General features: G+C 44.3%; 1 protein-coding gene across 2 annotated transcripts in view; it reads left to right on the top strand.

Moving 5' to 3' along the window:
* The window catches only part of ARL13B (ARF like GTPase 13B), an 836,406-nt gene that overhangs the window by 766,484 nt on the left and 57,324 nt on the right, over positions 1-12,598 (top strand). For both annotated transcript variants that reach the window (XM_086934423.1, XM_086934422.1), the window contains exon 9: positions 1,929-2,051. In XM_086934423.1, the coding sequence (XP_086790549.1) occupies positions 1,929-2,051 (123 nt within the window). The remainder of the gene's footprint in view (positions 1-1,928; positions 2,052-12,598) is intronic.

Genomic DNA, 12,598 nt, shown 5'->3' with positions numbered 1-12,598 from the left:
CGACAAGCGTGGTTCTCGGAATTGCAGCTTCTCTCACAGTGCAAACCCATCCTCGTACGTACTCGAGCAGACTTCCTCACAATGGACAAGGGTCAGGTCTGTCATCCCGACCCCTCCTCTCTCAAATTATCGGCCTGGAACCTGAACACCTTGAATTTGCCCACTTTAACGTTTCCCCAGCATGTAGAGAGGTTCTGGCCAATGCGAGCGCTCCATCCACAGTAAAGACTTACAAGCTAAAGTGGAAAAGGTTCTGTCACTGGTGTGCATCTGTCAACATCCATCCTGTGCACTCCTCTCCTACTCAGCTTCTGCTGTTCTTTCTCCAGTTGGCTCAATCAGGACTTTCCCACTCCACTTTGAAAGTCTTCCTAGCTGCAATATCTCGATCCGGCAGGATGGATCTTCCTCTCTCTACTCTTCCAGAGTCATTCAGCAGTTTTTCAAGGGGCTGTTCAGGATGTTCCCGCCCATTCGGCATCCTCCTCCTACCTGGAATCTCAATGTTGTTTTGACGCAATTGATGAAGGCACCTTTTGAGCCAATCCACAAAGCGGATTTGAAATTTTTGACCTGGAAGGTGGCCCTTCTTCTTGCTTTGACCTCCTCACGTTGCGTAAGTGATATCCACGCCTTTACCATTCAGCCTCCTTTCCTTCAATTCAAATCGGACTGTGTTGTACTTCGCACCAACCCGGCATTCATGCCTAAGGTGCCAACTGATTTTCACCTCAATGAACCAGTGTTTTTAAAAACTTTCTGTGCTAATCCCGAATCTCAGCGGAGCAGCGTTTGCATTCTTTGGACATTAAAAGATGCCTTAAATTCTACAACGACTGGACAGCGCCCTTTCGTAGGTCTGATCAACTGTTCGTTGCTTATGGATGCATGCGCAGGGGGCGTGCTGTTACCAAGCCAACTATTGCACGTTGGATTTCCTCCACTATTTCCTTCTGTCATCAGAAGGCTGGCAAGCCTCTTCAGTCTACAGTGAAGGATCATTCCTCCAGGGCGATGTCATCCTCTACTGCCCTGTTTGCTGGTGTGCCGATTCATCAAATATGTCTAGCAGCCATGTGGGCGAGCAGGCACACTTTCACGAAGCACTACTGCCTTGAGACGATCAACGAAGCTGATACAGCAGTGGGCCAAGCGATGCTTCGTAATCTTTTTAAATAAGGTGAGCCTCTTTCCTTCCCTCCGCCTGTACAGTCTTTTTACTATTATCGGTCTGGCAGCTTATGTCATTTCATTGCATTTTCATGCTAATGCACTGCTATTTTGTCTTGCGGCCAGCTATTACTGCTCACTATTCTATTCAAGCATGTGAATCTATGAAAGACACCCCAATACTGGAGTAGAACAATCGTTACTTACCTGTAAACGGTGGTTCTCCAGTATTGGTGTCTTTCATAGATTCACATGCGACATACCCACCTCCCCTCAGAGGCTCGCTTCTCCTCCTAGACTCTTTTGTCACGAAAATCTGAGGGCCTGAGCCTCTGAGGAGAAGGTTCTAGAGGGGTGCTGGCGCCTGATTGGCTTTAGTTTGGACTAACATAATGACATGGATATGCTATAAAGGTTTTTCTTGTCTTCTATGTATTCCTATGTGTTAATGCTAACCTTAGTACTTATAAGTATTTATGGTTTTGGAATGTATGTAATTATGTTTTTATATACATATATTATTGGTTTATTGCTATTTTATTTACCGTGGGGCTCCCACTTCGATGATGGGGAATATTCAAGCATGTGATTCTATGAAAGACACCAATACTGGAGAACCACCGTTTACAGGTAAGTAACAATTGTTCTTCTTTCCTGATGAGCATTATTTGCTGATTGAACAGTTGATAAGATAAAATAATGTATTGCCACAATTAACCTGTTATTTAATTTTCAACTTAAAATGTTGGTTTCATTAGACTGCAACAAAAAGAAGACAAAGAAAATTAAATTGAAAAGGAATCACAGAGTTGAACCAATGAGTGGCGAGGGAGATGATTCCGTTCAGAGAAGTCTCACCCCTCCTCTGTCTTCTCTGCCAGGTGAGTAGATTAAGGCAAGGTACTGACTTCTTAGAAATGCTGTTGCTTGGTTGACACAGTAGGTTAGTGCTTAAAGTTTATATGCAGTCACTACTCACTGCCACTCATTTCTGCTATGTTCAATGTTTGCCCTTTGGTAGCTGCATGTCTTTGGGTCTTCAGGCATTCAGAAAGTTTATTTGTAAGTAATAAAGCTTTTTGGGAATGTGTGCTAGAAAATCATCTGAACTCCATTTTTAATCAGTACACATAAGCAGAAGAGCATAATCCTGAAGAAATACGAACAATTCACATGAAATTTCTTCCCGAGCGTTTTATGCTTCAAATTGCCTAGAACGGAGAAGGTCCAGATTAATGCAGCACCATAGCTTGACTGTCAAATAGTGTAGTGTTGTGTTGTGTATTGCAGAACCTTTAGCTGCCTCTTTGTTTAAAACAGTTCAAGAATCACAACTTGATTTAAATACTTAAACAAATATGATCTCTAAAATTGATACATACTGCGGTTTTCACAATTTGGACTGACGGAAAAATTTCTTTTTTCGATATTTTGCTTTCTGCCATTGAAACAAAGGCGTTGGAAATTAGGTAAAAAAAGATACATGCCAACCATTTTACAAATGTCTGTAATTATTTTCTGTTGCTCTTATAAGTTATTAAGAATGAATAGCTGGTTCTGTCTTTTTTGTATTCTTTATGAAGAGGAACATTCTCATGCCTAAAATTCAATGCTGTCTTCTGCCATGCAAGCTAGCAGTTATTGAATGTAAAACTACCTATCTGCTTCTCCCACTGTCAGCCATAACATGCACTCCCTGAACTTTGAGAGCCATAGGAGCTTTCGATATTCTAGCAGTGGCGAACAGTCTGACTTGAGGAATTGGTGAGGGATTGTAATTTTGCCAAAAAATAGAAGGCATGCTCACATCGGTCTGTCTCTGTTACTTATGGTCCAAGGCATATCAGCCGCAGATAGTACACTTTTGCATAGATCGCCATCTGGTGTTGGGCTCGGATGCTTGCACCTTGTAGTTCGGTTGGAAAAGTATTTTGTAGTCACGAGATGGGTGACTCCTCCCTTGGACGATAGTGCGCATGGGCATCGACTCCATCTTCAGATTGTTTTTTTCCGACATCAGGTTCGGATGTTACTTATGCGCTCCGGTACGTCACCATATTCTCCAAACTTTTTCGACTTGGCAAACCATCATAGACTCGACTGTGTTGTTTTCGATCGCGTGATCTTCGACGTGCTCCTCAGATACTCGATTTCAGTTTTTGACGCTGGCCTCTGGGCCTATCAACGCCGTTTGGGCCTAGGGCTCATGGAAATGACTCCATTTAAAAAAATGCCCCCAATGTGGAGCTTAATTTCCACACAGTGACCACCACAAGCTCTGTAACCTGTGTCTCTCGCCTGAGCACAACGAGAATAATTGCCAGGCCTGCGCCTCCTTTTCCGTGATTGCCGGGCCCGACGACACATCATGGCGCAACAGGCAGCTCCGGCACCGGTGGACGTTTTCGATGAATGTCCTGATGTCCCAGAAGAGCATTCTGAGGATCTGCAAATCGTGTACGAAGCAGAGGACTCAGACCACCCCATCACTCCAGGTCAACGATTGAGTACAACTGCCCCGTACCCAATCCCACCTCCAAAAAAGAAGGCCCTGGTCAAGACTTCGCCTGCTGACCCCAGTCGCGACCAAAAAGAAGCTTCAAAATCCCCGCCCTCAGGCTCGGCTCCGAATATAAAGGACAAGCCTTCCGGTAGCTCGAGACCGAGCAAATCTCATATCATTGTCCCACAGGCGCCATCGGCACCGAAGCACGGAGCGCATCCTACTCCCAAAAAGACCTCAGCACCGATCACCCCCGCGCCGAAGGAAAAGACATCGGATCCGAACCCGAAACATTCTGAACCGAAAAAGATTTCCGCCTCCACATCGAAGCCAAAGGACCCAAATACACCTTCCAAGGAGGCTCTGGTGCAGAAATCCAAACCTCGCTCGGACCCAAAAAAATAAGCGCCGAAAGTATCAACAGAAGAGGAAGAACTTTTTCGACCAGATCCTATCGATCCAAAACAAACAAAACTCCACATACACCGTAAAACAGGACATGTGTCTACTGTTCCATACAACAAAGTGGACATTGGACACCCCAGGCATTCCTGCAGTGCCTGTAAAGAAGGACTGTGCTGCTTCACCTTTAAAACCCTCTTCTCCTGTTATTCCTTCTAAGCCTGTCTCTCCTCCACACTCTCCTATACTTTCACCCAACTCACCACTACCACCCAGTGATGATGATTTAGGGGATGGGGGGGACACAACACTGACCCTTTTGATGACCCTGATAACGATACAGACGTACCACAGGATGATTGAGACGATTATGATGACCCAGTAGATCCTCCAGACCTCCCTAATCCTCATTAATATCCAACAAAGCCATCTTCCCAGATGACAATATTGGTTTTAATCAGCTTGTAAATAGGGCGGCTCAGTACCATGGTGTCCGAATGCATTCGGACCCCGCAGAGGAGGACTTTCTACTAGACACCTTTGAACAGTGACTAAAGACTGTGCAAACACTGCCAATTTTAAAAGGTGTCAATAAACATGCCCCCAACATATTCAAGAACCCTGTTAGGACTAGAATTCTGAATCCAAGAATTGACAAAAAATATTAACCCGCTTCCAGTGATCTTGCCTACATCAAAGGTCAACTCTCTTTAGATTCCCTAATGGTAACTAACACTAGAAAAAGTGCCAACTCTCAAACCTCCGGTGATGCACCACCTCCAGACAAGGAGTCTAAATTATTAGATGCTTCTGGCAAACACATGGCTGCCCAAGCAGCTAATAACTGGCAGATAATCAACACACAAGAATTATTTGCTAGGTATAATAGGGCTCACTATGACGAACTAGAAACCCTATTGCAACATTTACCTGATCAATATAAGGCCAATGATTTAATTCACGAGGGGAAATTTATAACTAATGCATCAATCAATTGTGTCCTTGATGCAGCAGACACCGCCTCTAGGCCATTAACACTAGCTTGTTACTCAGACGACATGCCTGGTTGCGCATCTCTGGCTTCAAGCAAGAGATACAAACAACTATTCTCAATCAACCGTTCAATCATCAACAACTTTTTACACCGCCTGTAGACACCACTCTAGGGAAAATGAAAAAGGGCACAGAGACTGCTAAATCCATGGGAGCATTGCAGTCTCCATCCCCACCTGGTTACTTTCGACGCTCCTTCTATAGGGGAGCATCCAAAAACATCAATACAGACACTGCTTCATACAAAAACACCACATAAACATCCCCCAACAGGGGATATTTTAGAGGTGCATACAAGGGAAATAACAACAAAGGGAGAGGCTGAGGTAACAACAACACTCGCACCTCCCCCAGTAATAAGCAGTGACTTCCCTCCCGACCATTCCACTCCAGTCGGAGGTAGACTATCACAGTTCCTACCTGTCTGGAATTCCATCACTACAGACAAGTGGGTAAAACAAATTATCCAATATGGTTACTGCCTGGAACTTACTGCTACTCCACCCAACATACCACCCAAACAGCCTCAATGTCCGGGGAACATCTAACACTTCTCAAACAAGAGGTTCTTTTACTGCTTCCAAAACATGCAATAGAACCAGTTCCCATACAACATCAGGGAACAGGGGTTTACTCCCTGTATCTCCTAATCCCCAAAAAAGACTGGACCCTAAGGCCAATACTGGACCTCAGACCTCTCAATTTGTACATACAATCAGATCATTTTCACATCATCACTCTTCAGCAGGTTCTTCCACTGCTTCAACAAGGCGACTTCCTTGCCACACTAGATCTCAAGAACGCCTACTTCCACATTCCCATACACCCTGCTCACAGAAAATACCTGAGGTTCACAGTAGACGGTCAGCACTATCAGTTCAAGGTCCTTCCATTTGGGGTGATCACAGCACCCGGGGTCTTTACAAAGTGCCTTGCAGTAGTAGCAGCGCATTTGAGAAGACCTCAAATTCACGTATTTCCATACCTGGACGACTGGCTGATAAACGCCAAATCCTACAACCAGTGTGTTCACCACACTTATCAAACAATATAGCTGTTACACAACTTGGGGTTCACACTAAACTACACCAAGTCACACCTTCAACCCTCCTACATACATCAGTATCTAGGAGCCACAATAGACACTTGCAAAGGTCTAGCATACCCCGATCCATCCAGGATAGCCGGCATGCAAACCCTCATCAACAGGTTTCAGCACCAACGCTCTCTCCCAGCACGAGTGTTTATGCAGTTCATAGGAATGATGGCCTCTTGCATTTTCATGGTAATTCACGCAAGACTTCAGATGCGCCCTTTACAAGAATGTTTAGCACATCAGTGGAACCATGCTCAAGGACAACTTACAGATCTGGTGTTGGTGGACAGCCCCACACATCGCTATCTGCAGTGGTGGAACACATAAAACCTTTCCAAAGGGCAGCCGTTCCTAGAGCTGGTTCCACAGATAGTGCTAACAGATGCATCACTCACCAGCTGGGGAGCCCATCTCCTAAACCATGCAATTCAGGGCAGGTGGACCACTCAACAAAAAATGCTTCACAACAATCATCTAGAACTACTGCCAATATTTCTAGCCTTAAAGTCATTCCAAGTACATCTTCTGTCCAGATGGACAATATGACAGCAATGTATTACATACAAAAGCAAGGAGGAACACATTCTCTGCAGCTCTCTCGCCTAGCGCAAAGCATATGGAGATGGGCCATTCCAGAAAACCTATATCTCCTGGTGGAACATCTTCCAGGAGTAAGCAATCGGATAGCGGATCTGTTCAGTTGTCAGACTCAACAAATACAGGAATGGGAACTTCATCCACAAGTTCTTCAACCTTTCTTCCAAATGTGGGGCCAACCAGACATAGGTCTGATCGCCACAAACGCAAAATGCCCAACCTTCGCCGTCAGGTTCCCACACCCATTCTCCAAATGCAATGCGATATGGATGAGCTGATCAGGCAGATTTGCGTACACTTTTCCACCACTCCCACTCATTCCACTAGTAGTACTCAAGCTCAAACGACAGTCTCTCAAAATGATCCTAGTTGCTCCCACATGGGCACGGCAACCATGGTTCACAACACTAACTAATCGAACTATCAATAGTCCCTCATCAAAAACTACGGCTCTCCCCAAGGCTGTTGATGCAGAACCATGGAGAAATAAGGCACCCAGACCCAGCGCAACTGAATCTAGCGATCTGGCTCCTGAAGTCTTAGAGTTCGGTTACCTGAACCTCCCACCGGACTGTATGAATATTATTGAGGAAGCCAGACGCCCCACTACTAGAGCTTGCTATGCAGCCAAATGGACAAGATTTGGTATTTACTGCAAAAACAACAACATTGACCCATTAGATGCTTCAATACAACACATTATTTGATACATCTACAAAGATGCAGTCTTGCATACTCATCAATCAGATTACATCTGGCTGCCCTTGCCACCTACTTACAAAGCAGACAACATTTATCATTTTTTCGAGTACCTGCTATCAAAGCCTTCATGGGAGGCCTTAAAACGATAATTCCACCTAGACTGCCACCATCTCCGGTGTGGAACCTAAACATTGTTCTTACTAGACTCATGGGTCCCCCATTTGAGCCTTTACACATATGGGAATTACAATTCCTTACATGGAAAGTAGCGTTCCTTGTCACAATCACCTCTCTTAGGAGAGTAAGTGAGATCCAGGCAAGACCATACGAGAACCATTTTTACAAATACATCCAAGCAAAGAGGTTCTTAGGAAAAATCCAACATTCTTCCAAAGGTAATTTCTGCTTTCCATCTTAATCAATTAGTAGAGTTACCAGTTTTTTTCCAAAACCCTGATTCAGTAGCAGAAAGAGCTCTTCACAAGCTTGACGTCAAAAGAGCTTTACTTTATTACATAGACCGGACTAAACCCTTTAGAAAAACAAAACAACTGTTTGTAGCTTTCTCTCCACCTCATAAAGGCAACCCCATCTCCAAAGCTGGAATTGCCAGGTGGATAGTCAAATGTATTAAAATATGCTATCAGAAGGTAAAACACAATTTAACAGTTCCCCCTAGAGCCCATTCAACACGCAAACTAGGGGCGTCCTTGGCATTCTTAGGGAACATTCCCCTAGAAGACATTTGTAAGGCAGCAACTTGGTCTACTACACACACCTTCACCAAATACTATTGTGTTGACGTGCAGGCCAAGTAACAAGCTGTTGTTAAGACACTTTTTCTAACTACTGCAACAAATACAGTTGACCACCGCTAAGGGAGACACTGCTGTACAGTCCATGCAAAAGTGTACTATCTGCAGCTCATATGCCTGAAAGGAAAATGCTACTTACCAGTATGCATCTGTTCTTGGCATTTAGAGCAGTGACTTCCTGTCGCTCCCCCCGGACCATTCTACTCCAGTCGGGGGACAGCTTTGAACAGCATGTACTACTCAGCAGCAGTATATACCAAGAACAGATACATGCCAAGAAGAGTAGTACACGCTCACCTGCCTCCCCGGGACCTGTATCTGTCCTTCGGTACAGACAGTCGGGGGACGATTAACCCAGTTCCTACTTGTCTGGAACAATATCACCACAGACATGTGGGTGAGACAAATTATCCAATCTGGTTATTGCCTGGAGCTCACCCCCCCCCCCCCCCCCCCCCCCCCCCCCAATATACCACCCAAACAAAATCCAATGTCAACAGAACATTTCACGCTTCTAAAACAAGAGGTGCTTTCCCTACTGCACAAACATGCAATAGAGCCAGTTCCCCTCCAGCATCAAAACACAGGAGTTTACTCCCTATACTTTCTGATTCCAAAGAAGGATGGAACTCTGAGGCCCATCTTAGACCTCAGACCATTAAACCTATACATACAATCAGACCATTTCCACATGGTCACTCTTCAAAAATTCCTTCCCCTACTCAAACAACGCGATTTCCTTGCCACTTTAGATCTCAAGGACGCCTACTTCCACATTCCCATTCACCCTGCTCACAGGAAATAACTTTGGTTTGTAGTGGACGGACAGCACTATCAATTCAAAGTTCTCCCATTCGTAGTTACCACAGCACATAATGTCTACCAGTGGTAGCAGCCCATTTAAGAAGACAACACATTCATGTCTTCCCATACTTGGACGACTGGCTCATAAAAGCCAAGTCACATTCTTAGTGTGTACGTCATACACACACCACAATCCAACTCCTGCACGACTTAGGGTTTATCACCCAAAGTCTCACCTCCAACCATCCCAGAACCAACAATATATAACGCCACAATAGACACCTCAAAAGGCCTTGCATAGCTCAATCCATCCAGGATAGCAAGCATGTAAGCCCTTATAACAAAGTTCCAACCGCAACACTCGCTACCAGCTTGAGTGTTCATGCAACTCATAGGGATGATGGCCTCTTGCATATTCATTGTACCTCACGCAAGACTCCAGATGCGCCCCTTACAGGAATGCTTGGCACGTCAGTGTAACCAAGCTCAAGGTCAACTAACAGATCTGGTGTTGGTGGACGGCCGCACACATCACTCTCTGCAGTGGTGGAACACCCAAAACCTTTCCAAAGGGCGACTGTTCCTAGAGCCGGTTCCACAAATCGTGTTAACAGCAGATGCATCGCTCACTGGCTGGGGAGCTCATCTACTACATCAAACCATACAGGGCAGGTGGATACCACAACAAAAGCTACTCCACATCAATCACTTGGAGCTACTAGCAATATTTCTGGCATTAAAAGCATTCCAGAAAGACTTATCAAACAAAGCTGTTTAAGTCCGGACGGACAATATAACAGCAATGTATTATCTACAAAAATAAGGGGGGACACACTCTCTGCAGCTCGCTCAACTAGCTCAGAGCATATGGAGATGGGCAATTCCTCAGAACATATTCCACTTAGCCCAACATCTTCCAGGAATACAGAATCAGATGGAAGATCTGTTAAGTCGTCAAACACAACAGATCCACGTGTGGGAACTTCATCCACTTGTCCTTCAACCCTTTTTCCAAATGTGGGGGCATCCAGAGATAGATCTCTTCGCCACACATTTAAACACAAAATGCCCAAGCTTCGCCGCCAGATAAAGCACTCATTGTCCAAAGGCAATGCGATATGGATGAATTGGTCAGGCAAATTTGTCTATGCTTTTATGCCTCTCCCACTCATCCCACTAGTGGTATGAAAGCTGCAACAACAGTCACTAACACTGATCCTAGTTGCTCCAACATGGGCTACACAACCATGGTACACAACCTTGCTCGAACTATCAGTAGTTCCCCACCAAAAACGACATCTCTCCCCACAACTGTTAACCCAGAACCATGGAGAGATCACACACCCAGATCCAGCACAGCTCAATCTAGCGATCTGGCTCCTGAAATCCTAAAGTTTGGGTACCTAAATCTTCCGCCTGATTGTATGAATGTAATCAAAGAAGCTATACGCCCCACCACTAGAACCTGCTATGCAGCCAAGTGTAAAAGATTTGTGATATACTGTACCAATAACATAATCAATCCTCTAAATGCTTCTATTCAAAACATCATATGTTACCTACTACATCTTCAAAAGTGTAATCTAGCTTGCACATTAATCAGGTTACATGTCGCTGCCATAGCAGACTACCTGCAAAATAGACAACATCTCTCATTATTCAGAGTACCTGCCATTAAAGCATTTATGGAAGGCCTCAAAAGGATAATTCCTCCCAGGGTACCACCCTCTCCAGTATGGAATCTAAACATCGTCCTCACTAGGTTAACGCGTCCTCCATTTGAACCTCTGCATAAATGTGAGCTACAATTTCTTACATCTTACAACAGACTCATCTCTCACAGGGTGGGGAGCCCATATCCTACACCATACAACTCAGGGGAAATGGACCACTCAACAAAATGTGCTCCACATCAATCACCTAGAGCTGCTAGCAATATTCTTAGCGCTAAAGTCTTTCCAAATACATGTACAGAACAAAGCTGTCTTGATCCGGACGGACAACATGACAGCCATGTACTATATACAAAAACAGGGGGGGACACACTCTCTGCAACTGTCCCAGCTTGCACAGAACATTTGGAGATGGGCCATTCCACAAAAGAAATATATCTACTAGCATAACACCTTCCAGGAGTTCACAATCAGATAGCATATCTGTTAAGTCGACAGACACAACAGATTCACGAATGGGAACTACATCCACAAGTTCTTCTACCATTTTTTCACAAGTGGGGTCATCCAAACATAGATCTGTTCGCCAGACATCAAAACCCAAAATGCTCAACCTTCGCCGCCAGGTTCCCACACCCGTTGTCCAAGGGCAATGCGATATGGATGAGCTGATCAGGTAGATTTGCGTACGCTTTTACACCACTACCACTAATACCACTAGTGATACGCAAGCTAGACAACAGTCGCTCAAACTCATTTTAATAGCTCCAACATGGGCAGGCCAACCGTGGTACACAACACTACTAGAACTATCCCTAGTTCCACACCACAAACTACGTCTGACCCCATCCATACTAACGCAGAACCATGGAGACATCAGACATCCAGACCCAAACCAATTGAATCTGGTGATATGGCTCCTGAAGTCTTAGAGTTTGGTTACCTTAACCTGCCACCAGACTGTATGAATAGCATTAAAGAAGCCAGGAGACCTACTACTAGAGCTTGCTATGCAGCAAAATGGAAAAGATTTGCCATTTACTGCAACAATAACCAAATTGATCCCCTGGATGCTTCCAGCCAAAATATCATTTGCTACCTTCTACACTTACAGAGATGTAACCTAGCATATTCATCTATACACCTACATCTTGCAGCAATTGCAGCATACTTACAAAATAGACAATATCTGTCACTATTTAGAGTACCTGCTATTAAAGCATTTATGGAAGGATTAAAAAGAATCATTCCTCCCAGGTTACCACCTTCTCCAATATGGAACCTAAATATTGTTCTTACCAGGTTCATGGGACCCTGTTTTAAACCTTTACACAAATGTGAACTGCAATTGCTCACATGGAAAACAGCTTTTCTTGTGGCTATAACCTCTCTTAGAAGAGTAAGTGAGATTCAAGTTTTCACTATACAAGAACCATTTTTACAATTACACCGTAACAAAGTGGTACTAAGAAGAAATCCAAAATTCCTTACGAAAGTCATTACTCCATTCAATTTAAACCAATCTGTAGAGTTACCTGTTTTTTTCCAAAACCCAGGCTCTGTGGCAGAAAGAGCTCTACACACCCTAGACGTTAAAAGAGCCCTTCTCTATCACATTGACAGGACAAAGTCATTTCGCAAAACAAAACAATTGTTTGTAGCTTTCTCTCCACCACATAAAGGCAACCCCATCTCTAAAGCTGGAGTTGCAAGGTAGATTGTCAAATGCATACAAATATGCTATCAAAAAGCAAAGCGTACATTAACAATTCCTCCTAGAGCG

This window comes from Lissotriton vulgaris, chromosome 8, assembly GCF_964263255.1.
Source record: "Lissotriton vulgaris chromosome 8, aLisVul1.2, whole genome shotgun sequence".
Classification (NCBI taxonomy): Eukaryota; Metazoa; Chordata; class Amphibia; order Caudata; family Salamandridae; genus Lissotriton; species Lissotriton vulgaris.
The sequence above is the reverse complement of the archived record's forward strand: the minus strand, read 5'-3'. Positions and strand labels throughout refer to the sequence as shown.